The sequence below is a fragment of the Amphiprion ocellaris genome, chromosome 12 (assembly GCF_022539595.1).
Source record: "Amphiprion ocellaris isolate individual 3 ecotype Okinawa chromosome 12, ASM2253959v1, whole genome shotgun sequence".
Lineage (NCBI taxonomy): Eukaryota > Metazoa > Chordata > Actinopteri > Pomacentridae > Amphiprion > Amphiprion ocellaris.
In genome coordinates this window covers 20,034,501-20,062,461 of record NC_072777.1, presented here as the reverse complement: position 1 = coordinate 20,062,461, position 27,961 = coordinate 20,034,501, and the positions used below count along the sequence as shown (strand labels likewise).

General features: G+C 40.0%; 1 protein-coding gene across 2 annotated transcripts; it reads right to left on the bottom strand.

The window, feature by feature from the left end:
• Positions 1 to 145: 145 nt before the first annotated feature.
• Positions 146 to 23,597, bottom strand: esr2a (estrogen receptor 2a). Of its 2 annotated transcripts, XM_023299677.3 has the most exons (9): positions 23,368 to 23,597; positions 15,197 to 16,053; positions 14,687 to 14,853; positions 13,272 to 13,388; positions 11,922 to 12,230; positions 8,740 to 8,878; positions 5,634 to 5,767; positions 3,070 to 3,253; positions 146 to 2,860 (listed from the first exon to the last, which is right to left on the bottom strand). In XM_023299677.3, the coding sequence occupies exons 2-9, from the start codon at positions 15,586 to 15,588 to the stop codon at positions 2,623 to 2,625; spliced, it is 1,680 nt and encodes a 559-aa protein (XP_023155445.2). In that variant the 5' UTR covers positions 15,589 to 16,053; positions 23,368 to 23,597; the 3' UTR covers positions 146 to 2,622. The 2 variants fall into 2 exon arrangements, with proteins under 2 accessions (XP_023155445.2, XP_023155446.2); XM_023299678.2 differs by lacking the exon at positions 23,368 to 23,597 and having other exon boundaries at positions 14,687 to 14,849; positions 15,197 to 15,360.
• Between the last annotated feature and the right edge of the window lie 4,364 nt (positions 23,598 to 27,961).

The window sequence follows — 27,961 nt, the reverse complement described above, 5'->3', positions numbered from 1 at the left end:
AGTATCTGTCCAATGCCTTTGTGGTAGAGAGGGTAAACATTTACATATAAACTGAGATGGTCACACATTAAAATCCCTCTGTCTGAAAGTTGGGAGAACACAGGGGAGATCATGTTTGATAAGTAACCGAAAAACCACCCATTCCTTGACTTAGAATTTTACTGGTTTACACAATCATTGTTAGAGACCACCAGAAATGAGCAACGAATGACATTGTTTCAAAGAACATGAAGTACACTGCAAGTACATATATACAGTGAAAACACAATTTGCTCAATGGTGACCAAGCGAGTGATGATAGGAAATGCCAAGGACTGAAGACGTACAGACGCCTAGAGCTGGTGAACAACCATTTATCTTACAGTGATCCTGATTGTTGAAGCTGCTTCATGTCACAATAGCTACTGTAGCAAAATACAAAAATAGTCTCTTGAACAATAACCTGCCATATCTCCCTAAGAGCAACAGGTTATGATTCTTCCCAGGAAACAAGATGTCTTTGAAAATAAGGCAAACAAGGGGGTAAGCAGGCGATAATGTAAAGCACCCTGAAGTGGTCAACCAGAGGTCTGAATACAACAGCAGCTGGAAAACAGTCAGCGAGTGTCTACAACATAATCATTTCCCTCTTTCTGCTTTTAATCACAGTGTATTTATAGCAACACTCTGGATGAGAATCATGGACATTTGGAAATTCAATTCTAAAACATTTGTAGAAACAATGTGCAGATTAAATACATTGTACAACAGAAGTGAGTACACTGTGCAGTGTCACTTATACATCAAATGGCTCAATGTATCACTTCACAGTAATCACACTACTTCTAAGTTAAACAACCAAGTGCTTCCTTTTATTAACAATTAGAAACAACTACTTTTACAATGCAGTATTTAAAAAACAGACCCCAAAGTAGAAACTCAGTGCAACAAAAGTCGATACACTTGTGATGGCTGGCACACAAGTTAGAAAACCCGTGATCACTGAAAGTAAACTGAGTTCACCCTGTGATTTACCATCAGTCAAAGTGCTTGAACAAAATGAGCTGTGAACACCAGAACTTTGACAATACTTAATCAGTACTCACTTCTGTTGTGTGCTGTAAATAGGATGTCTGGTTTTCTCTGTTAAATGAAACCGTCAAATCCTGTTCATGCCAAGATAGAGCAAAGGGCTGGTTACCCTGATAGAATTTCTGTAACAGAATCTACATTGCTTTTTTTATACATCATCTTACCTAAGGCTATCTGAACTATGTACAAACAGATTTGTTACAACACACTGCAAAGAGCTGGGTTTTTTTTTTCACTCCGCCAAGGAACGCGGTGGAGATATGTGACGATCGGTGTACGTTTGTCCGTCTGCCTGTGCGCAACATTACTCAAAAACCAATTGATTAGATTTTGGCTGTGATGCAGCTTATAGTCTGGATCAACGGACTTATTAAAGATTTCTGTATCATTGCGAGATAGCGGCATGGTGTCACTGTAATTATGACAATTGAACATTATGTCAGCTGCCTGCTGATGATACATGATTGCGATCCTACTACAAACTGACCACTGTGGACTTATCAGGACTTATCTGTCAGAAATGACACGAAGACTGAGCAGCCTTGGTGGAGTACTGCGCTCTGACTGCTTTTCTTGTTTCTTCTGTGCTGCAAACTAAACCATTTCAGTCAACCATTTTTTTTTGCAGAAATGTCAAACATTTTCTGCTTCTAGTCTCTCAAATGTGATGATTTGATGCTTTTTCTTGACATACATTGTATAAAATAGAATATCGTTGGATATGGGACTGAAGATGTGACCGTGTTCTGTGGGAAACAATAGCACATATTTTACTGCCCACCTTCAGTGATAAATTGGTTAAATAATAAGCTGCTTAATCAATAATGACAATCTTTGCTTGCAGTCTAACTGTTAACCATTAGCTAACAACTAAGCATGTGTGTAGAGTTTTGCTTTTTAAAATAGGCTGAGCATGAAGTCAGGATTTGTTAAAACATTCCAACAAGCAGGTTAGGTTCAAGTTTGTCTAAACTCAAACGTAAAGTCTACAGCAGACCCCTGGTTGCCGTGTCTTTGGGCATCATTACACACAGCTGTTTGTTACACCTCCATGATTGTACCAGCAAAGGGTGAACATATGGAGTCTGGTGAAGCAATAAAAAGCTTTGCTGTCATTATTTACTCCCTGTGAAGGTTACTGTCCTGCTCTGGCCTTCTCATTAACAGCATCTGTGGTTCAGTGAAAGCAAGGGATGCTATGTACTGAAAACCACACCAACTTAAGGCTGGCAGTAATGCATTACATGTGTGGTTAAGCAAACACTGGTCCCATTGGTCATCAGATGACCTGTCTTGTTCCAGTCTGGCATTTTTATATATGGAGGCAAGGCAACGGATCCTGCAGGTCTGGCCTATCATCTACAGCTTTTACTTTAAAGATTTGGAAAATTCACCAGAAACAGTGCACAGTGTGTCAAAGATTCAGCAGTGATCGATCAGAGAATCCAGCTCACAAACTTTGCAGATTGCTCCTGTTAGGCACCTTATTAGTCCTCTGAACTAGTTTTGTGCAAAGCAGTGAAATTTCGTTGCATTTGAATTCTGATGTGACTACTGGGGTGCACCTCCGGCTCCAGCGCTGCTGGGAGTCCAGGTATTCGAGGGACCGACCCTGGAGCTGTGTGGCTTAGCAGAAACCTCCCCTGGATCTGTGGACTCCTGCTGAGGAGGCCGGCGAGGCAGACGGGAGCTGTGCATGATGTGGGCGTCCAGCATCTCCAACAGGAGGTCATACAAAGGCACCATGTTCTTCATTTTCATGCAGTGAAGGTGGTCCATGCCTTTGTTACTGCATGTTTGGGAAGACAAAGAAAGAGTCGGAACAAAGTGTCTCGTGATTGGTTGGCACAGCAATCAGTGCAGTAACCCAAAAGTAATGGGGCTGTAAAATATATTTTAGGGAATGAAGACCACATTACATGAAATTATTATTATTGCTAATTAATGAGAACACCCGGTGTGTATGCAGTACTATCCTGATGTAGGGTGTCCCATTACCTGGCATGGCGGATATGTGACAGCAGCATGAGCAGGTGGGCGAGGCGGGTGTACTGTTGGCGGAAGGTGAGGCCGGTTTTGGCGATGGCCCACACCAGAGCATCCGTTATTGCATCCAGGAGACGCAGCACTTTAGAACGACTCTGAATGTCCTCACTGCCCTCTGAGGAGCTGAGGCACATGTCTGGTAACACACAGAGGAAACAGCATGTCAGAAACCTTAACAAAGGTTGTTTTTTTACTGAAATGTACAACACAATCCTACTGCAATTGGAGTTTTTCCTCCTTCAGCATGTTGCCATGTTTGAAATCTGACTACTTCCGTGAGGATTACCTGTTATTTCAAGCAATATGTTTTTGTGAAAATAGAAGTTCATCCAAATTACCAACATAGTAGCAAAATTAAAGCCGGATGGCGGAAATTCTGTCATAGCCTGGCTGTGACTAATGTAAATATTGACACAGAAAATTGTAGCTGTTTCTTAAAGGATTCATGTTGAATGGTAAATAATAGAGGGAAAAGTAGTACTGTACATTGATTCCTTCTGCTTCAAAGAAGTTAACAACTGTTGATAGTGACTCTTTTAGAAAAAAAATAGGTTTAGCACCTGATAAGAGAGAAACTGGAATTTATACAGACATTTTGACACAGCAAGAAAAGCAGAAGACTGACTCCATTCTGTTCATGTATCCCAGTGAGTGAACCAAGCACAACTGGACAAGGTCACCGTTAATTTTGTCTCACACGTGCTTCTATTACTGTGACATTTTAAAGTGTCTTGAGGCAAACATCCAAAAAGAATCTGATATATTCTGAAATCTCACCTCCAAGTCTAGCTGAAGAATAGTCAACCTGTGCTAATAATAATACTAATAATGATGATACTACTACTACTAAAAATAATAATAATAATAATACTTACTTAGTTAATAAATCAAATTTCAAATTAAATGAAAAACAGTGATAAAACATAATATGGTAAAATACAAGGGTCCATAAAAGTAGTAAATAGACTTATCCATCCATCCATTATCTATACACCGCTTAATCCTGACTAGGGTCGCGGGGGGGGCTGGAGCCTATCCCAGCTGACTCGGGCGAAGGCAGGGGACACCCTAGACAGGTCGCCAGTCTGTCGCAGGGCTGTAAATAGACTTATTGCCAGTAAAATACATGAAACTACATACATTTGAAGGTTCCGCTTGAAGCTGTCTACTCAATCAATGCTCATTCTACATGTGGCCTGACTGAATCCTGGGCTCTTTATAAAGGGCTCTCAATTCAGGAGATTTGTGCAGCAGCAAGCTGGTTTTCACCTCTCACTTTTGTCCACTTTTATAAGCTGGACGTCTCTGCTCTGAGCCTGGCTCATGCAGTACTGAGTGCTGGGCCCCCCACAGCAGAGGGTCATTCCTCGAGTGCAGGTTGATTTGAGATAAGCATGTCCGGCAATACGAGAGTTTCCATATCCCATAGCGAGACATCGAAACGAATGTTGGAATGAGAACTATAGGTTACTTGTGTAACCCCGGTTCTCAGAGTGGCATGAGTGAGTTGTCTCACCAGACAGCCCTTCTTGCTGGGCGAAGCGAGAATTTGAATTATTTTGAGTGATGCTGTGTGTTTGCGCAGGCTACTTAAGGGTTGGTAGTTCAACCCGACACAGGCATCATGATCACCAGCCAATCAGGATTAGCAAAATGAGATAAATGCTTCTGAGGCATATGCAGGAGGCATATCCCATAGTGAGACATCTCACTCATGTTACTCTGAGAACCGTGGTTACACAAGTAACCTATACACACACCACTGCACATTGAACATGATTAGTTTAGGGACTGTCTCAAAGTTAAACATCCAATCATTTCTAGCTCTGATAGATGCTGCAGCAGTTATTTTTAAGATGACATGTCTTTCAAACCCGTCTGCAGGTTCTATTAATGATCATTTGTCACTTTCTCCTACGTTTAATAAATAACCAGTATGAAAGTGCTGCTATTACCTGATATTGAAATAAAAATATATTTTGTTGTCTTGTCCACCTCTAGAAATATCACTGACACTTATCCAGTCAGAGATTGAAGCCAATGTGGAGGCCCTTTATGATGCAGGCCACTGAATGCTCTGATCATTTCACTCAATGAGAAGGACACCGACTCTCTCTTTAAAAATACAAATTTTGTAAGAAATGTTTTTCATGCCTGAACATTTATTTTCAGATTCTGGAGGTGAGAAGTTAAACAAGTTTTACTTTCAATAGACAGGACAGTGCAGAAACATGAATCTTGTCATTAAAAAGGAGGTCGTCTGACTAGAGAAGCCCCCGTTCTGTTCAAACTACACACAGTGTCCCTTCAGGGGTTTTCTCGGCTAAGTTATTCAGCTGCTGCTCATCCGTGTGCAGACTCACAGTATCACAAGCTGAGAAACCAATCAAACACTCCACTGTGGTTTTATGTACAGGAGACACATGCACACTCAACCCCACATACAGTACATCACACATGGAGAGGACCTTACCAGTGCGTGTCCGCCCACACAGACACACAACATGCTCACTCACTGGAGTTAAGGAGGATCATGGCCTTGAGGCAGACGTACTCCTCCCTCTGCAGCTTGAGCTCTCTCACCCGGGACGTGGCAGCGATCAGCATATCAAATATCTCCACAAATCCCTGGACACAGCTCCCCTCTTCTCTGCCACGGAAAGACACAAACAAGAGCGATTATTTATCATCACCGACTCCACCAAATTAGGCAGAAGTGTACAGACGTTTTGCTTAAACACTGCATTGATTAAACTCCTACTAAGACATAAAAGATAACCTGAAACAGCAAACTCCACTCTAAAGGGAGAAAGCTCTGCGGCTGAACACTAAGGTAACTTCATTGACACATCTTTCAGTTGCAGGTTTGACTGAAAATGTGCACAGAGATCAAAAAAATATATTTTCCCATGAAGCATGTGTGCCTTTTGGTGAGAGGGCCCAGGAAGATTCTTTCCAGCTTCTGGAGCAGCTTAGAAGCACAACATGACGCACGCTGAAACCAAATGTGAACAAAAATAAGTCCCAGTACTTGCACAGTTGTGGTCAAAAGTTTACATACACTTGTAAAGAACATAACGTCATGGCTCTCTTGAGTTTCCATGTCACTTTTTCTGTTAACCCATAATAAAGTCATAAAAGAACCAAACTTCATGAATGTTTTTTGTGACAAAGAAGTATCTGTTCCAATCACTCTATCAGAGAAAAATCAGAGTTGCAGAAATAACTGGAAACTCAAGAGAGCCATGACATTATGTTCTTTACAAGTCTATGTAAACTTTTGAGCACAACTGTATATTCTCACTTTCTCAGTGACAAACATCTGCATGCTAAGGTTAGCTAAGAAAGAAATCCTTAGAGTGACAATAAATCACAAATAAAGCTACATCTATTATTTATTTCCAGCATGAAGTGAATGTGAGATGGATAATGCGCTATGATTCCAGTTTAATACTGTACATAGACGGGCTTTAACCAGCCAATACTAAACTAACATGATAATGATATACAGGACAGTGCCTTTTTTTAAATGAACATCATACAAACTAGCTTCATGACTACTCAGTTACTTTTTTTAGAGTATTGTGACTAAGATATGTTTCTTTTTTGAAGCTTGCTTTGTTGTAGTTAAGGGCGCAGCTGAAATCATTGACACTTATTATCAGCCATGCAGCACTTTGTTCAGTGCGCATGTCGTGTGTAGTGAGTCAAATCATAGCAGTATTTTTCATTATAAAACCTGGAGTGTGGGAGGGAGGTGGTACTGTCCTTGGTGACTGTTCTTCAGTGGACACTTTAATGACACTGTTCCATCAATGTAAACTGGTTTGTGTGGGCTCCTGACCTAGGCTGCATTTCCAAAATTGCATACCTTGTCTTTTACAAAGGTCATTATAATACTGTGCCTTAAACTTTGCCAGTCACAGTTTGTATGGAACTGAACTTTCAGTGGTTTAAGCTTGCTTATACTATGCAGTTATGTCACACACCTTACAGTACCTCTTTAGAGGATTAAGAGTCAGACTGGCCAGAAAAAGATGCTTGTCTGTATTTTTGGCACACTTCATTGGACATAATGTGTGCTGGGACATACTAAATCTTTTTGTGGCATACTATATCATATGGTAGTAATAGAATGCACCCTTAATGTGAGCACCTCATCTCTGTGCCTCTCATTGTCTTTGTGTTTTTAGTGGAAGTGTTCTGTGTATGTGTCCCTGGTGATTACTTGTCTCTGTGTGTTCTCTAATCTTTTGCCACTGGCTTTCTGTAGCCTTGTGATTTTTGGTGATTACTTGTCTTTATGTGTCCCTCACTTGTGGTTACTCGTAACTTTGAGCTCTCTTTGATTTATTACACTGAGGCACTAACTGCCTAGAACCTGAGCCAGGCTCAGTTAAGTTCACACATCTGAACACACTTTTGCAGTTATTGTATATGAGGCACATTAGGAGTATGGTGTTGCTGCCCATGTCTTTAGTTTCAGTAGCTTATCTCTTCTCTTTTGTGGTTTACTGTGCGAGCTGGAACACAGTTAGCCCCCCTTTATTGTATTTGCTTCATTAATTTAGCAACACCCACAGGCTCTGTTTCCTCTGCAGTTTTTTCTCCTTGCGATAAACTAAACCAAAAAAACAGGTTTTGTTGATTCTCTGTATCTTAGCAAAGCTGAGGCATGACATTGACGAACATATTGGACAAACTGCATTAGGGAAATACTGTTTTACTTATCAGCCAACATCTTTGCCAGCTTTTATATCTGAGATAAGCTAACAGCAGCTCACTTTGGAGGTTCTGCTGTTGATACCAAAATTCCAAACAAAAAGAACAGACTTTAACTGTATCACACACACTGACGACTCAATGCAACATATTTAAGTTGTCCTTTTCAGACATTTCAAATTGAGTTTGAACTAGTCTGAATGATGTTGTAGACATTTCAACCTGGAATTCTCCCTTGTCAAAATGTAATTACAGATATCTTTAATCAGAGTTTCAAGGTGAAATCATGTTGCAATAGTTACAACAGAAGCTAAAGCAAGTGGGAGGCGGCATGCTTTTCAAAGTTACTATGGCAATGCAACCACAACCACATATGACAAACTGTTGCATGTCAGAGCAGCCTTCTTGTTAATTTCAACCACAAGTCTCTAATGAACCAAACTTTTGTCCTTCACAAACTCCTCACTTTTGAGCACTTGTCTATTTAACTGTATTTTCTAATAATCGTATTCATCACAGCAGCTGCCGTTACTTCTTCTAACACTTTTGAAATGTTCATATGAGGATTCTCAATATCCAATGAGAAGCATAATATGAGCAGCATCATGCACAACAATTCAGACAAGCAGAATGAAGTTACAGATATCTGGAAAAAAACACTCTGACTAGTCACAGTTTAATTATGATTAGTCAGAATGATGTTGTTAATATCTGTAATTTGTCTGTAAATGTCAAAACAGCTTGACATGTTTTTGTTCTTTTAACGGTTTCTTGATGTGTATCTTTCTGAATACTTATTGGTGTGAGTTCGAAAAACTTGAGTCGAATCCCTCCATATTATCAAGCATAATCCTTTAATCATGCTAGTGACGTGGTGCTCGGAGGTTTCTGTGGTGGTACCTGCTCAGGCTGAGGTCAGGGGAGAAGATGAGTTTCCCTGGATGGTCCACTGACCTCCACATCAGTCCGATCATCAGCACCTCCAGCCAGCAGCACTCCAACAGGTGCACCTGGTCCAAGAGACCGAGCTCAACAAACCCTGAGGAGAGGACATGATCGGACAGTGCATAACCGTCTGTTCAGACCAAGCATATCACAGAAGGTTCACTAAGGGTAATGAACAGTCTATTTAAAAAGGCTAGAAGAGCAACGAGGCTGCAGCGGGAGAACATAATAAAGAAGAGGAGGAAAACAACAACAGCAACATAAAGACACAGCTGATTGGAATTATAGAAAAAGAGACGTTCCACAAAAATGTACAGGTAAAGGATACCGTCTGCCTTATGGAACAGTGTCTACAGTCAGGGTCATTAAATGCTATTTATCACTGATTAAAGAACAAACAGGCTGGAATAAAAGCACAGCATTAGCTCAGTGCTTGAGTTAGAGAATAATACATTTTATACTGTGTCTTTATCAGTATTTTCTTCAAACTGCTGGCTGTGAGTCCCATTCACAGATCTTTAAGTAAGGATATAAACTCACTGTGCAAGTTAGCCCTCCAATGACAGATCAATTACTGCAGAATATTTTGCTAATCACAATCCTTTGTTTAGTAGAAAAAACTGTAAAACTTTGGTTTCTCAAATTTGTAGATTCTCAGTTTCATACCACATCTTCATCACTGGAAGTGAAGTCTTTCCTCATAGTGCATCCTGCTGTCATCTCTTCCCCAGGTAAACAATCCACACATACAACCAGCTACCCAGATGATTTTATCTACCTTCTTCCGTTGCTCCACAGTCCAGTTCTGATGCCCATTGTTGGTGCTTTTTTTTTTACAGCCTCATGCGCAATAAGCACACGTTTCTATCATAGCAACCTTAAGGTTTACAGCAATTTATGCTACAGTAGCTCATCTGTGGGATCTAACCACGTGAACCAGCCTTCACTCCCTATGTGCATCAATGAGACTGTCACCAATTCACTGGTTGTTCTTCCTTGGACAGCATATGTAGGTACTAACAACTACAAACCAGGAACCCCCCACAAGCCATCTGTTTTGGAGATGCTCTGATCCAGTCATCTAGACATCACAGGTTGTCAACCAACCAGATCCTCACACTGCCACTGTTTGATTTCACCCAGGCTATGATGACTAAGCACACACAAACAACGCTCTTCAGGGCGAGGTGAAAGGTTTCTGTGTAATGATGAGGAATTTCATTTTTTCAGGCTGTTACTGTCTGAAGTAAACCTGTATGTTCAATAAACAGAGATCCACATTCCAAGTATTAATATGGTCGTTACCAAACTCCAATTTCTATACCGCTGCTCACTTTTATTAGACTGGAACTCACAAGCTAAATAAAGCAGAGACAATTACTGTGTCTAGCCAAGATAAAATCATGAACTCAGCTTCTACCACACTAAACTGTTCTGCAGCAATGTTTAAAAAGAAGACGCATGAAGAAAGAATATACACATTTTCTATTCTGGCTATCATTCAAGAAACTTAATCTTGATTAAACAATCCTTAATTCCACAAATGTGTTTCACTATGTACCTTAAACATCTGTGCATCTTTTCAGTGTTGCTGAGGAAATTTAGTGTGGATTTATTCATTTAACATAACACAGACCTCACATCTCACCTCAAGCAAAAACAGAAACTCGAGAGATTGTTGACTATCACAAATGTTTGCAGGGACAGGGTAAACTATTCTTGAAAAATTATGGATATTAGGGCTGCACAATATTGGGGAAAAAAATGACATTGTGATATTTTGTTCATGTGTATATATACCACCAGATGACTGAATAGAGTTCATCCATCTGGAAGGATTTAGTTGGTTTTGTAGGAGTCCATATGCATAGAGAATAAAAAATTATTCTTAAAAGATGAAAAATAACTCCCTACTGTAAAGATTTGCTCTGAGTGGGAACCATTTGGAACCTTTCTCATATGGTGTAACACTGGCAAAGGCATCTATGGAATTTAGATCTAGCTTAGCACCGTTTTCACTTCCATGTTGCACGGCATTAATGCTAATGCACAAATCTGCATAAAGGTAAGTCTCAATGAAAAGGTTTTTACTTTCCTGAAATCCATTTCTTGCAGAACATTTACTTTTTGACAGACGCTACAAATAACCAATATCCCCACCACCGCCATCGTAGAAGCTAGCTGCACAGCTGTGCACAGAGAAGCCTCTAGTCTCTATCAGTTACAGTAGCACAGCAGCACAGATAGGTGCGTGACCAAAAATGACTTTGAAAAGAGTGAAAGAGTGTGTTCTAATGATTTTACCAAGTGATTTTATCTACGCGGACTGTTTTCTATGAGCAGAGAATGTGAAACATCAATATTGCAGTCAATCATGTAATTGTGGGACCTCAAAGTTGTTATGGCAGATGTTGCATTTCTTTTTGTAACTATATCTTCCTCCTCAGTATTTCGCTTCTGTTCCTTGCTCTTTTTACTGTGCAAATGTGGAGCCTGGATGTAAACAAACTGTCTCAAAAAAGAAAACTGAAAACTCTCTGTATCCAACAACCCTTAAATTACAGCAAATTTTGTTCTGTCAGGCAGACTTCTGTTGTAGATTAGTCATGAAAATGAGAACCCTCTGAGTTACACTTTTATATCAAACACGAAAAAAACGTTGCTTGATGTGTTTGAGTTAAGTTGCCTTAATTCCTATCACACTTCCTGTGATGTAGCATTGCAATGTTGATGCTAAAAAAATCTGTTGTGCAGCTCTATTGAACATGTGTTCAAAACCTGTGCAAGTCTGTGGTATAGTTTTGTTTTTACAGTTTTAATGTGAGACAAGGTAAAAAAAAAATGCATATGTGGCTTCAGTGTAATCAGAGGAATATGACATTTTAAGAAACACTTTTTTTTAATTTTTTTTTTTAAACAGAGATTTAGATGAGAAAATTCCTGAAGTTATGGCTAACAGATGTTCAGCTTAGCCTAAAGAATGAAAGGATGGAAATTCCACTAGTTTGGCTCCAAGATCCTTATACTAGGCTAATTTCCCCCTACCTCTAGCTCTTAAGGCACAGACATGACCCATATCCACCTTCACATTCAGCAACAATACAGTAATTCTGAGGTGATTATAAAACTATGCACACCTGGAATCTTCTTGGCCCAGCTGATCATGTGAACCAGCTCCTTATCAGCCAGGTTGGTGAGCGACATCATGACGTTGGCTTCAGTCAACGGCCTCTTCATGTCCTTCATGAGGTAGATCTCTGGTGGCTCTGCTTCCATTATTCGCTCGATCAGCTGCTCCGGGGCCAGTGTAGGTGCTTGTGTCTCGCTTAATGACCCCTCTGCTGGGCCTGTTGACCCCTTTGGGCCGTTGGCTCGGCCCTGGGAGGACAGACGGGTCACTCGCCTTGTCTGTGGGTTCCTGTAATTTCCACGCTCCTTTCGAATAGCTGAGAAACAGACAGCACGCTGTGAATTACAGCATGTTTACACTTGTTCTGTCCAGATTTAATCATGTATATTTGTGTAATGTTGCTGTTCTTTTCCATTCATGCTTGCCATCTAGTTTTTTGTGTTTTTATTTTACTATCGTGCTCTGTACCTTTATTGCCATCCCTAAATGTCTTGTGTTTTAGAAAAATGTGCCAGACGTAACCAGTGATCAGGCCCGGGAGGTTTCTGGCACCGTGGAGCTCCTGCTGAGTCAACTATACTCCCCTGCAGCTAACAGCAACCAGGTTCACTTCAAACAGCTGCTCAACAGATTCATTTTACATGGAAATCATTAACAAGGGCCATTCATGGCTTTTAGAGAGGGATCATATTTCTCTGAATCTAAAAAGGAGGAAAAATGCTGGAACCACATAAAAGATCTCGCAAAATAGACAAATTATACTGTTACCTGACATTGGTTACAAATGAGAAGACCAGTGATGAACCTTCCATTTGACCACAACCTGACCTGTGTGCAATTTCTAACAACAACAGCAATTTATTAATGTTTCATCATCATATTGTAGCGAGCCGACCACTAGAATTGACCTGTTGTGCTGCAATGCACCATGGGAGTTCGGGGTGTTGGGGTTATAAATGTTATTGTGGTTCATATTGGTGTAACAGTGTTATTAGTGTTTGGTCATTATTGTGCTTCTGTGGTTTAGTTGGTCGAGACAGTTTCTTTAAGTGTTATATTGTCAGTATGGTGAGTTAGAAGTGTTAGTGTGTCTGATGTCTTCCGGGCACTGTTCCTGTTTTGTGTCAAAATAATAGCACTTGCTTGGGGTAGTGTATATAAAAGACAAAACTCTGCATCAGCACCATTCTTCCACCCTGCTTAACACAATATTTATCACATGACCCCCTATTAACCAGATAATTAAAACAGCATTATGTTAAAAAAATAAATAAATAAATAATATGCTGCCTGGTTGAGGTTCTCTGCTTGTTAAAGACAGAACAAAACACAAATACGAAAGCAACGTCACACTAACCACATTTGGTCATCCCAACTTCGTAGCATTTGCGAAGGCGACATGCCTGGCAGCTCTTGCGGCGGTTCTTGTCTATAGTGCACTGGTTGGTTGCTGGGCAGATGTAGTCATTGTGTCCTGAAACAAAAATGGGAAAAATTAAGACAAAAAGACAAAGAAAGGAAAAATTAGGATAATTTGAAAAAAAAAAACACTAATGGGGAGACAGGACTTCTTAGATATCAAAGCCAGGAAGAAGACTATGAAAGGTTACATGGCTGCACTGAGGACCCAACAGACTTGTAGACAAAGAGACAAACTCCTTCTGATTGGACTGTCTCAATGCAAAAAGAGCACCAGCTAAAGGGCACTAATGGCAAGCTTCCTGTATCGATTCAAACTCTCTCTCTTTAACTGCATTGTGAACATTCTACTAACTGTCCACAAAGACTTAGCAAGTGCAGCAGTTCCATTCAGACGCCCACATTCAGCCACAGTAAATGTCAGACAACAGAAATTTTAAACTTATCGATGAAATCTCATTTTCTGACGACATTTAGTTTTTTCTAAATTCATGACTTCAGAAGAGCTTGTAATTATTGATTACTTACTGCACTGAGGTGCACCACTGTTTAAAATACCCAGAGTTCTGTGACAGTTATGCACATGCATGGGTGTGTACATGCAGTGATGATGCATTATTGTGTCCCAAGCTGAGATTTGAACAACACTAAAAATCCACAGTCAGTGAAGCTGCACTTATAGATAATGTGGACTCTCTCCTTTCAAATTAAATTTGAATGGAATTCCTTCTGTTTTGTTGGTATTTGTTTGTAAGCCAAAGTACTGAATAAACAAAATGATGACCTAATGATGCCTTAAGTGAAAAGTTAAGGGATCAGCAAGGGTGTTGTAATTATCTTGACGGGAATCACAAAGTCTGTGCCAAATTCTACGGCAATTTGTTCAATAAATCTCACTCCACACACGCCACTGTGCTGTGTGATGAAAAATCAGGACAAGCACCTTTGTTTTAACCATGAGAACTCCAAGCAGTTCCTCTGTGTTTTTTTGCTCCTGTCACAATTTTACTCAGTGTGGGACACTTTTTCACTGCAATATAAAGTCCTGCACCTCTAAGGAAAGAGAGGAGAGAGAGCTCAAGCATGTGTTTTCTGCAGCATAACAAAGTTGTAATGCTATAAGTCATTTAAAAAATTCTAATTTCTTTGACAATTTGTCCTCCAAAAATTGAAATAAGCTAGAATCAACAAAGTATTACATTTATTCACAAGTGTCACAAATATTAGAAAAGATGGTTTCTAGTTCAGATGTTTATTCCATCTAGTAGATGCTGATATATTTTACTAGCACTATGCACAATGCTGCAAACACATCATCATACAAGCAAAGCTATTCTACATGTTGTGTCTCACCTTGGATGCTCCTTTTGAAGAAAGCCTTACAGCCCTCACAGGACCAGACTCCATAGTGGTAGCCTGAAGCATAGTCATGACACACAGCACAGTAGTGGAGGTCGGCCTTCCCGCCTGACGACACCACGCCCTCCTCGCTCTCTTGGGAACGCCTCCTCACACTCTTACTAACAGATATGCTCCAGTCATTATTTCTTCCCACAATAAAAACATGTAAAAAGCAATCTGGCCATAGCACTCACTTAAATGTACAGCATATGAATAAACAATTACCACGTTAGTAGTATGATTGCAGATCATTTTGGCTTATGGCAGCATTGGCTAAGCATTGCAAGAGATGTCATAACTGACAAAATGAAACCTAACTGTGATCTTAAATGACAAAATTTTGAAATAATTATTTTTAAAACAAATAAAATATTAGTTGATAATTTAAAATGGTCTTCTAGCTGCTGACTAATGAGCTTGGGTGATGGTTAAAACAGCATGTCAGAGTCAGGACCTTCCTACCTTGCTGTTAAGACACCGTCCCATGGACTCTGGATGGGTTGGCTGTGCTGAGGTCGAGCCTGCGAGTGGTGCAGAGGTATAGGCGGCCCCACGTGACCGTGGCTGGGCCAAAACAAAGAGGCGCTTAGTGACTGATGGACAGAGGGACAGTCTGGGATACTGGGACCAGCATAGCTGAAGATAGTTGGACTGTAGAAAGGTATGGTGGCGAAGTCGTGGCTGAGGTCGGTGTATGGTGAGGGGATGCAGATGGGCTGGCTGGTTTCAAGGGAGAGACTAGGAGAGGAGGAGTTGAGGATCGGAGAGAGGACACGACTGCCGACTCGACTGGAGTCCACCTCTTGGAGCTGCAGGAGGGGAGGATGCTTCTCTGGAGTGGAAGCAGCGGCCATCACAACTACAGATGCTCTCAATATCAGCAGAATTACTACATCATCTACCAGGAAGAAGGGAGGCTAAGAAACGTGTATCTTCCCTTGGTGTCAAGCTCACTGTGGTTATTTCATTATCTACAAGTACTGCAGCTCTGCTCTAAGAAAAGAACAACTAAAGAGGCAACAGAGCTACCTTCACAGGCCTGCAGAGTTTAATGTTACTATGAGCTCACATGATGAATTCTCAAGACTGATGGATGTCAAACGCAATGTGTTTTACTTGGTTTCGACTTTGCTCAGCGTGACATGTTACTGCTGTGACAGATAATCAACATTAGAGCTGACATTGGTTCTAGAGCAGTCTTGTGAAACAATTCAGAAGATATCCGGAGAGGAGTCTGTTGAGGCCAGAATAGAGAGGATGGCTCAGTTCTCAGTCCAGCCATGAGTGTCACATCATTTCCTGGGAGCAGAGCTTTCCACCTGGGTGACAAAGAGAAAAGCAGAGGCTGAAGTACTAAAATACAGATCATCAAATGTAGTGCTGAGGATATATTTAAGGTGCAACCATTGAAGACACCTAGAGACACAGTCAAACGCTCTGAAAGAAGCTACACACACACACACACACACACACACACACACACACACACACACACACACACACACACACACACACACACACACACACACACACACACACACACACACACACACACACACAAACACACACACACACACACACACACACACACACACACACACACACACACACACACACACACACACACACACAGGTCTAAGGACAAGTTGGTAAGTTGGTTTACTCTTACAACATCCAATACAACAAATCCAGCAGAGTTAATAATTCCTGGGTGGCAGGATTCTGTCTTCAGTTAAGATTGGTACATGATGTCTCTACCTTTCTGGCATGAACCCCACTTCTGTAAGTCATTACTTATCCTGCAGGGAAAAGGGCCCATTAATCTGGCCAAATAGCTGAAAGAAGCTTTGGTTTGGCTGGCCAACAAAACTCGATAATCCGTAGGAGTAGTTGGAGTCTTGTGCTGTAAGAGTAAAATGAAAACTGGCCGTAATTAAACTCACAAAGCTGTAGCTGTTACAGGTGGCCATTCATTATTTTGCATGCTGTGCAAAGAGTCAAGCTGCACTTATGTTTGAAACAATACTCGTAAAAATGACTAGCTGTGGAAACACACGGAGCCATTTACGCTCACTCAGCAATATTTTCATTATCAGCAACATTCAAACATTTCCAAAAGTAAAAGTTATGACAATATATAACTAGAATCAGGTCTACTAGTTGTAGGACTCTTTGAAGTCCAGTCTTGACCTTTGACCTCCTGGGTATAAAATGTTGTCATGTTAGACACTTGTATGAAATTTTGTAATAATTAGTGAATTCATTCTTGAGTTGTGGCCAAAAACGTATTTTGTGAGGTTGCAGCGACATTTACCTGTGATCACAAAATTCTAATCAGTTCATCCTTGAGTCCAAGTGAACTTTTGTGCTAGACGAAGAAACATCTTCAAGGTGTTCAAGACCTATTGCAGTTGTGACGACACCCAAACATCTGAGTTGTCCCCTGGTGCAGAAACATAATACCCAGAAACATTACAGCACACTGCTACATTCACTAGCTTTTTATATTTCCGTACGCTGACCATATCCTTTGCTTCACTGAAGAGGCATGGACACATTATGGGATAGCAGATACTGAAAGAGACATGACACATACTGGCAGCAGCATGTCCATTTCTTCTGTCAATGAGCCAGTTTCACACTTATTTGTCTACATTCAACCTTGTTAGATTGAGCTTCCATTTAATTTTGTTGGGCTGTGACTAACATACTCAGCTGACCATGCAGTCTGGTACTGAGAGGAATTACACACACACACTGGTGATGAATTCTCTTGAACACTGATGAACAGCATAACATTTCCACATTTTTAAGCTGAAGACAGCAAAACTAAAAAAAAAAAGAAAAAGTCTCAGTTTTAAAAAGTATACAAAGGACTTTGTTAAAAGTTAAATGACAATGTTAGAACAGGTATAAAATATTATATATTATTTCCATTTATATCACATTTGATGTAAATTTAATGCATCTAGTAAACATACACACTGAGGTTTTGGGAAATCCATTATAGTCCTTTATAAAAATATGGCACATTTGCTTTCCTCAGAATGCTTTTACACGCATGAAAGAACATATTTGGCTACAACAGGTAATGTTTGAAGCTTGAATTTCCCCTCACTTTGAAGCACTCTACTCAATATTTTTATATTATTGGATCAAATTATTATAAATAATGTAAATAAAAAAAAATAAATCACTCATTGTGATAAGAATTATCTTCAGACTGTGCAGTTTCCCTCAACTCTACAGTGTGTTTTAAGCATCCTTAACTTTCTGATGTGGTTTTACTATGTGAACTACTTTTATGATTTATTGTCCTCTCTCTCTCCTGTGCCATTTACAGCTGCAGGAGGCTGAAAACTGATAAACTGAACTAGCTGGTGATATTGTGCAGTTGGTGGAGACAAAACAGAGCTAAAATAATTCCGAAACTGAACATACAGTCATAATCTTGTCCGAAACAGGACTCAAAATTAAAGCTAATCTTTCTCCCCATCAACTAGATGTGTGCATAGGCAACTGTTCAATAAAATCTGTGCCCTTGCATCTAGACTGATGAAGAGCCAGGAGATCAAAGTTTGGACTATTCTTTGTTTAAAAATTAATTACACTGCTAACCAGCTCATCTGGTCCTAAAAGTATTGAACTGGATCACAAAGCCTCAACTACAATGCAGCCCTACAGTCAATAAAACACATCAATCAATCTACAGATGATGTGCTGCTGAAAGCAAAAACTGTAACACTGTCTTCTCCAATGAGTTTAGTTTTGCAGAGTTTCCTGTGACCTTGTGTTTGAAATCCACGATCTTCCTCCTAAAACAGATGGGTCACTTTAATAGAGTAGAAAAGAGATTTTGCTTCTTTAATTACCATTTGGGGCTAAAAGCAGATGTGGAAGAGTTTGCATTTCCTTTGAAGCCTTGACCTTGCCTTCAAACTTCCTCACTGTCACACTCTGCTGGAGTTGGCAGTTCATTGTGGGAGAAAACCTCCCAGCTCCTCCTTAATGCTGCGCTTCCTGCTGCCACTGCTCTCAGCTCACACAGTGGAGCTGTAAAGTAAAAGCTGCAGCTGTATGACCAATGCTATGCTCCAGAGCACTACGGCAGCTAGGCAATGTTATCTATGTTATAAGGTTTATGTGGCTTAAGGCAAAAAGAGAACTCCGATTCCAGTTGTTTATGTAGCTTAACTTAAAGACACTGAGTTGTTGAAAAGATAAACTGCAGCAATGATGTTTAAAATGCTCTGTTCATAGAAAACACCCCAAGTAGATAAAATCACTTGGATTCATTCTGGGTAAATCTAACATTAGAATGCCTCATTTCATTCTTTTCACACTATTTTCTGCCACTATTTCCACAGCACTGTGTCAGTGCTGGAAGTAACTGAGGAGCGACTAGAGGCTTCGTTGTGCACAACTACTAACAAGCATGTGAAGTGTTATGAGTGCAATATTATTTCTATTTTGTCTCCAGGAGATGCACCAAAATTAGGTGAAGAAGAACCTTATTTCAGCTTTTACTTTGATGCAGATTTGTAGAATCGCTGGAATGTAGCAGAACATGGAACTAAGATCAGTATTAAGCTAGATCACAATGTCATCCAAAGTAAAAAAAATAAATAAATCATTCTTTTCAATTACTTTGTCAGTGTTACACCATATTAGAAGTGTTTCAAATGGTTTGCAATAAAAAAATGTCACAGCAAAAAGGTCATTTTTCATGTTCAAAAAAAAAGTTGCTATTTTTTCTATGGACATGCGCTCCCCTACAAAGTTACCCCAATCATTCTTGAGTTATTCTTTCCAAACAATTACTCAAGTGATCTGCTGAAAATATATACATTTTTTATTAAATTATAAAAACAGTATCTCAATGTCACTTTTTCCAGCCCCAATTTAAAGGCATCTTAACCACATCTATGGGAGGCTAAAGACACAGTAACTGCTCTGCTGTCAAGATCGGCCAGTAGTTTAAGGAAATACGGTTGGCTTCTATTATAAATACCTCAATTACTACTCAAGCATGTCAAAACTGATTTTCTATTGCAAGAAACTAAATGGAGAAAAGAAAATGGGTAAATTAGCCTTAGCTGAGGCTATTTCAACCAAAAGGACTTTACAGGGCAGATTAGACAGCAAGGAACCTCCGAGAGTTTACATGTATCAATGTAGGTCATAAACTTTCACATCCATGTGCAAACACACATACACATGAAGCATATATCCTTCCCCAAAATCAGACAAACAAATCTAAGTCAAATAAAGTAAAAATCTTTAGCAGAAGGAACTGTTCCCGGCCATTAGCCAGAATACACAAAAGCTCAAGGCCATGTCATTTTCCCATCCCCAAATCTCAGTGCCTCCTTAAAATCAGGCAGATACTGATATGAAACAGCCCTGTGAAAAGAAGTCCTACGTAACTACAGAGCAGAACTGAGCCAAAGAATGTAAAAAAATCTCATTGAATTGCACCAGAAATATGTTCTGCTTCAGACTTATTACATGTTATTCTCAAAGTAATCTCAGCAAAAACTAAAACACATCCTTTAGAACTATAAACTCAACTGCACGTTGATTTACTGATTAATTATTTACCCCTGTACACTTTAAATAAACACTAAACAATTGCAATGCATCACTCAATACTAAACCACCAGCAACTTACCTCTCTGACACTGTAATAACATCAGCAAAAACACTGAAACTGACACACTACTACAGTGATTATTGTAAGTAGAAGTTATCATCAGGAATATGGGTAATTAGAATAGAACAATTAAATGCCCTGTTTCTGCTCTCGTTCATATACCAACCATTCCATGTGTCTGTAGTTATTATGAGCAGCAGCTACTGTAATAGCTGGAGTTATAAGATGTTAAGTTATAAGACTCTGACTGACAAGTGATTTTGAGGAAATGCAGTGTAAAGACACTTGCAATGGAATTTGCAAAGGAAACATTATATAACAACAAGTAAAACTGACTGATAAAAGAAACAAAAAATATTGTGAATTAATTCATTATGGTCTTGTCTGTTACAAACACCATTTCCCTGTGACTGTTGTGTTTTCGTTCCCCATTTGGAATTAAGACATTGATATCCTTCTGAGAATCAAGGGAAAAAGTATCTTTCCTTTTAACTTTTTTGCGATTTCCTTCCTTTTTGGAGCCAAAATAACAATTCATAATTTAGAATTTTATTTAAAAAAAATATTTTAGATCTTACAGCATGTCTGTCCACTGTGGTGGACAACAGAATGATTTTACTGTAAAAATAATTTTTAAAAGCAACATCTCAAAATCAAAATAGGCTGACAAGAAAACAAGAATGTCAAACTATTTCCTCATGAAACTTTCAGAAACTAAATTAAACTAAACATGAAGATAAATTAAACTCTCAACAGTCAGGAGGCCTGGTCTTTGCTGCAGTCTCCATTTTGTCTCAGCATGAAAACAAAGTTCCCCTCATCCCACTCAGTCACAAGAGATACCATTGGAAAGGCCAGAATGTCCTCTATTGAGTGCATCAGGGTTTAGTAGGGGAGCTCAAATGAGTCAGAGGATATAGATCCAAAACAAATGTCCAGTACAGAGGACATAAATGAATGGGCCGGGTCTAAGGAGGATATTAAGTTTAGGGCTGTTTTACGTCTATCAGGTGTTCTTTGCAAATTTCTGAAATTGATTAATCAATGAACAAAATAATAGTTGATTATTTTAATGTTTGACAACTGATCAATTAATCAATATACTGTTGCAGCTCTACAAATATTTTCTCTCCACTTTCCGAATGTCGGTAGTTATTATGAGCAGCAGCAACCGCAGCCCAATTTCTCAGACACACTTTGACTGACTGAAGTGATTCAAAGGAAACAGAATGAAAACACTCACAGCAGTGGAAATATTATACAACACAAAGTAAAACCAACTGATAAAACAAGCAATAAGAAATAAACTAAATTAACTGCAACTATGGTCAAGTCAATCACAGGTAATACTTCTCTGTGACTGTAGTATGCTTGTGTTCTTGTTCCACATGAGCATTTGGAAGGCAAGAAGGGGAATACTTGTAATTAAGTTATAATTTTGCACATTATTTCTATTGTTTTCCTCAATCTTATCTGCTAAATCTTTCATTGAGTGCACATAAATTCTGAGAGGACAAGTCACATTATCTCTCAGCTGACAGTTTCTGCAACTCAAAAAGTTGACAGTTCTCAGTCAATGCACAGGGAACTTTTGACAGCATTATTTTATCCACTCATTAGTTCATTGAAGAATACTTTTTGGTAGAAAGGTTATTTTTCTACTGCTCCAGCTGAGGTCTTCAAATTTCTGGTTGTTTCTGACCGACAGAGGAAAAAAATGCTATTTATTCAGTTTGCTATAATTAATTTCAATAAAATAATCCACAGATTGGAATACTAGAACCAGCAAGTAACGACTATTAACTACCAAAATGTATATTCTGTTAATTAAATAATCAGCTAATGTTAACATTTCTTGGTGCTAACAGAGGAAACAGCCTTTAAAACCTCACCAAAAACAAGTTCAAGTTTGGATCAAAAATTAGCATTATTTGCGAAATTGGTCTTTTCTGTTATCTGTAGTAATTTATGCACTGACACCCAAACACTGAGTCACTACATCGTCCTGTAAATACCGTATCAGTGAGCTGATCGGCTAAATGTGGACTGAGACGCACAGCTGGAGCTGAGAGAGGACACACTGCTGTGAATGTCTGGATGAGAACAGCTGACAGCAGCTGCCTGTTTCCACAGTGATAAGTGCTTTCTGAAGTGCCCTGCTGTTCACATTACACTTGTTTAAATTCCAAACCCTGATTCACAAACCATATTAAAGAGCCATTACTAGACAATACAAGGTGTCCCTAAACTCTGGACACATAGGAAATCTGATTATATATTTTTTTTGCCTCCACAGATAAGACAAGAAAGAGCTGAACTGGTATTTCTCAGCGGACGAGAAGGATGGACATATCAAAAAATAGCAGGTGAATTTAATCTTTTGACAAAACCGTATTTAGTCTGTGGAGGCAAAAAATATATATAGTTAGTGAGATTTCCTGTGTCCAAACTTTAGGGACACGCTGTAGAACAGAGAGAACAGTGATCCATATAAAGAGAGCCACAGATATATGATGAGAGATCTGTGTTCACTTTTAGAGTCAGAAGAAATGTTCAAGGAGACAACTGTGGAGACAATAATGGAAGTAAGTAAATACCATGTACCTGCATAGTTCTTCATCTATGTCTATATCTATCTGTTGTAGTTTTCCACATATTTTTATCCAACCTCAAACTCTTCAAGAAGCTTTAAAATGCAGATTATATCCAGCTGAGATCTAGGAATGATTTTGTGAAAAACAGCCCCGGAACTCCTGTAAGAATCTGTCGGCTGTGTAATGATTTCTTGCTGGACTTTACTGTGCCACCTGTTACCAGACCAGCTCTCCTCTGATCTCTGATCCACGCAGTTACAGGCCTCCAGCTGGAAGCCTGAAGTGGCTTGAAGCAGCAGATCAGAGGTACAGCCCGGACTGTCTGCAGAGCTGCAGCTCCACGCTGTGAACCTGAGCAGCTGTAAGAAAACACGGGGATATCCTACCTGTTGCAGCAGGAGCAGCAGCTGCAGAGAAAGTTGTCAGTGACAGCATGGAGTCCCGCTGCGCTGTCGTGCGCTGGAAAGTGTGAACTGAACTGAGATCAGATCAGTCGGGACCCGCACAAAGTCCCAACACAGACGAAGTTCACCCACAGACACTCTGCGTGGGAACAAGCCCTGGGTTTGAGCTCGCAGCCTGTTAACGACCTGCTGCTGCGTGTTTTGAGACTTGATGTCAAATCACACACTCTGACGCGAACAAGATCCAGCCTCAACTTTCAAAATAAAACAGCTCAACAAACATTTTTAAAAAAACTGCACCATTGAAAAATACTTCTTACATAAAATATATATTTCTTTCTTTTATGTAGATATTGATTCGAGGGAGCTTTTTTCTCTGTTATTTTAAACTAACTCGTTGCAAACAGAGCGCAAACTTCTTTCTTGAGGCCACAACATTGAATTAAATGTCATGTTTTCTTCAGCTCGAAGTTACACATTTTTATTAACTGCTTGGTTGCAATTAAGTATTAGGATTTTATCATCTTCCTATTTTCCCTTTGTTTCTCTACAAAGAATGCTGTAACAGCTGTCTTGAAAAATGCTTTACCTACTTAAACAGAGAATGGTGAATATTACATTTAACAAAAAGATCCTTGACATACCTTACCCAGTTACAACCTGAAAATCACAACAGTTAATAATCAGTTAGTATTTCCTGCACTGTAAATAGGGGCGCCAAAAGCAATTAGAAACATCCTCAAATGTCTAGCTCCACCAGTAACCCAAAAATATTCAGTTTGTGTTGCAGAGGAGGAAAGTAACCAGAAAATAGTCACATCGCATCTAAGAAGCTGCTAATGCAGCACTGCTCCTCTGGGTGTCATTTTTCTACAGCTAAAACAATTAGTTAATGGTGGAAAAACTAATAAGCATCTAAATGTGAGGGTCTGATCTTATTGCCACAAATGAAAATAAACTGAATATCTTCAAATTCCTCCACAATCAGACAAAATAGAGACATAAAGTCCTTGAGCCCTGAGAAATTATAAAACTTTAGTTTCTTACATTTTGCTGACTAAATTATTCACTGGCACAACTGGGCAACTATTGCAACCTTCATGTCTTTTCTTGCCTACGCTACAGGGTTAGAAAAAAGTTTTATTATGAAGGAACTGAAACGATTTCGTTTTTTATCTCATTTTTTGAACTTGACTCTGACGTCAGACTAAACCACACCCTCCTGGTCAGTGTATAGATCCTCACAGTACATACCCTGTCATCCTAATTTGAGCTGTTTGGTCAGTGTTTGGTTTAGAAAGCAGTCGTACAGAATTTCACCCTGTAACAGCTGAAGATATTCTTAATGCAGAACTTGTGCAAAGATGGACAGGACATTTATATTTTATATTGTACTCACAAGCCAACATCAGACACATCAAGGCAATATCATTACATTTTAAAACTATACATTTTTGTTGCTTTTTATGAGCTGGGATTCTGCTGTGTTCACACTGAGTGGATCAATCACATTCCACAAAATATAGACTTAAGAGGGACTGTTTTCTGTTTTGTTGAATTCACATTCCTAAAGACTTAAGCTAGTTGCAGCTGAAAACAGCTTCACACATCCTTGATCACATCACTCCACACGTCTAATAGCTGCTCTCCACTCTGATCCACTGAGATGAACGTTGTCAGAGAACCTGCGACCAGACTGCAGGCAGAGGAGGGTCCTGATAAGTCTCTGAGTCCAGCATCTATGTTTGGTTAATTATGAAAATAAATGAGACACACATTTATAACAGATAGTCTGTAGTGAACAGAACTCTGTTTAACCTGTGGATTAAAGGTCTATTTATGCAGTTGTTCCTGTCAGTGCATGTGTTACCCTTTACGACATATTCAGCTGTACAGAGGTCTGCACCAGATCTGAGCTAAATGCCTGAACTCACTGCAGATATCTGACCTCTATTTTCCAATGAGCTCATTAGCACAGAGTCCAGAAAGGAAATTGCTTGTGAGTCTGCATCCAGGGCTGAAAAACAGAAAACAAACAATGCGATTAGACACTTCATTATTTCCAGAGCGATGATGCAAAGACAATTATTTGGTTAACGCTGTTGCCTCCAGTAGTCCTACTGGAGGCTAAAATAAACGTAGTCTGGCTCTGTCCCAATTATTTACAAGTTATATACACGTTATTTATCTAATATTTGAATCACATGCACAGCGTGTCCAGTAACATAAACAGAGCCATTTGTAGACTTTGTTTTGCTTAACTTATGTCACGGCCACAACCTGACGCCTGGGAGTGGCAGCTTCTCCTCCCTTCCCTCCTACTCTCTCTCCCTGTCCTAGGTAGGAGTGTGTTGGTGTGTGGCATGTGGACAGGTGCTGCCACTTGCAATGAGCTGCACTGGCGTGAGAGCAGGTGGCAGTGATCGCCTCATTACTATTCATCTCTCATGAAGAGCTAGATGATGCCACTACTCGATGCTGGATCATAGTGATAATCACAGTCAGTACTGTTTGTCAGTCAGCCTAGTTCTCTGCTTTGCTTCCCGCTTACTGCCTTCTCCTTTCTTCCAGTTCCAGACTCCTGCCTGCTCTCCAACAGTCCTGGTTTCCCTTGCCTCACCTGTCCCTGTACCCTGTCCCCTCTCCATAAATACTGACAACCAGTTGAGGGAACGCAGATGTGAACATAACACCACACACCACAACCTCGCCCCTGTTTTCAGTAAGGAATGTGCCCTGTCCCTGCAACCCCATCGCCCATACGACTGTGTCATCAATCTCATCCCTGGCTCCACACTTCCTTCCAGCTGACTATACAACCTTTCCAAACCTAAACACATGGCTATGGAGATGTATATAAGGGATTTGTTGGCTGCAGGTATCATCTGTCCATGTTCCTTTCCTGTGGGCGCAGGGGGTTTTTTTGTGGACAAAAAGGGCAAAACCCTGCAGCCCTGCACTGACTTTAGAGGTCTCAATGATATTACGATCAAGAACACTTACCATCTACCTCTGATCATCTCCATTTTTGCTTCTTTGCGTGGAGCCATCATCTTTACTAAACTGGACCTAAGAAACACCTATCATCTCGTCCCCATCAAGAAGGGGAATGAGTGGAAGACAGCCTTCAACACCCTCTTAGGGCATTTTGAATACCTAGTTTTGCCCTTCGGCCTCAACAAAGCCCCTGCTGTATCTGATCAATGATGTCCTGCAAGATATGAAAAACCGGTTCGTGTTTGTCTAAGACGACATTCTCATCCTCCTGAGACCTCATTGTGCATATCTCCCATACCCGCCAAGTCCTGAGCCACCTGCTAAAGAACCAGTTATTCATTAAAGCAGAAAAGTGTGAATTTCATGCCTCCACAATTTCCTTCCTGGGATACAGTGGGGGCATTGGTGAGGTCTGAATGGATCTGGATAAGCTGTCAGCAGTGAGGGACAGAAGATATGGCTTTGAGCTGAAGACCTCCCCCTCAAGGTCGAGTCCAGGAAGTTGGCACCCCGTTTTGTGGGTCCGTTCACCATTGAGCACATTGTTTACCCCAGTGCTGTCTGGCTACAGCTGCCTGCAAAGATGAGAATCTACCCAGCATTCAACGTGTCTCAGCTCATGCCAGTGAAGGAGAGTTCTCTGGCCCCTCCTGTCCTTCCCCCTCCTCAACCCAGGATGGTGGACAATCCACCAGCCTATGGGCTGGAGGACACCCCACAAGAGCTGCAGTTTTGGAGATGCTCTGACCCAACTGTCTAGCCATCACAATTTGGACCTTGTCAAACTTGCTCAAATCCTTACACTTGTCCATTTTTCCTGCTTCTAACACATGAACTGTAAGGACAAAATTTTCCACTGCCGCCTATATATCCAACCCACTAACAGGTGCCATGTTGAAGAGATAATCAGTGTTATTCACTTCATCTGTCAGTGGTCATAATGTTATGCCTGATCGGTGGTAACATTGCTGCCTCACCTGTCTGTTAAAGCAACTGCATTCTGTCAATTAGACATAGGTCATTTTTACATAATTCTTCTTCACAGTTTCATTCAGACATACACACCACAGTCATGGAGTATTTGTTATTCACGTGAGATTAAAAAATACATCAAGTGGTGTTTCATGCATAACAATGTATTGCTGTTGTTCCACATGTGTAAATGTGACTCACTTTTTGGAGTCGGTCATATGGTCTGATGCAGATATTTAACAGACTAAGAGGAAAGACTCCTGGCAAGAAACTAACCATCAACTCCCATAAACAATTTGTCAAAACCTGGATTATAGTCATCATTGGTGAGTTTCGTTAATCTGAACAGTTCAGTCTTCATCAAAGTTTTATTTTTATAAATAGTTCAGTCTGTAAAATATTAAAACGTGTTAAAATGTAGAGCAAAGTGAATAAGCAAGGTGTGCAAACTGTTTGTTTATAAAAGTGAAAAAACAGTTGCCTACCAACAGCGGAGCTATCTTTAGTTACACGACAGGCTGTGTCGCTGTTTTGCTCTGCATCACTGTATTTGTCTTTACAACATTCGCAAAGGGTTTTATGGCCACAAAGGCTTAAAAACACATGT

What these genes read in the sequence shown, in the direction of transcription:
- esr2a (XM_023299677.3), bottom strand. Translation starts at nt 15,588, where the DNA reads ATGGCCGCTGCTTCCACTCCAGAGAAGCATCCTCCCCTCCTGCAGCTC. An exon ending in CCTGACCTCAGCCTGAGCAG is followed by an intron (nt 5,768 to 8,739) that starts GTACCACCACAG and finishes TTTCCGTGGCAG; the next exon opens with AGAAGAGGGGAGCTGTGTCC. An exon ending in CATGATCCTCCTTAACTCCA is followed by an intron (nt 3,254 to 5,633) that starts GTGAGTGAGCAT and finishes GTGTGTTACCAG; the next exon opens with ACATGTGCCTCAGCTCCTCA.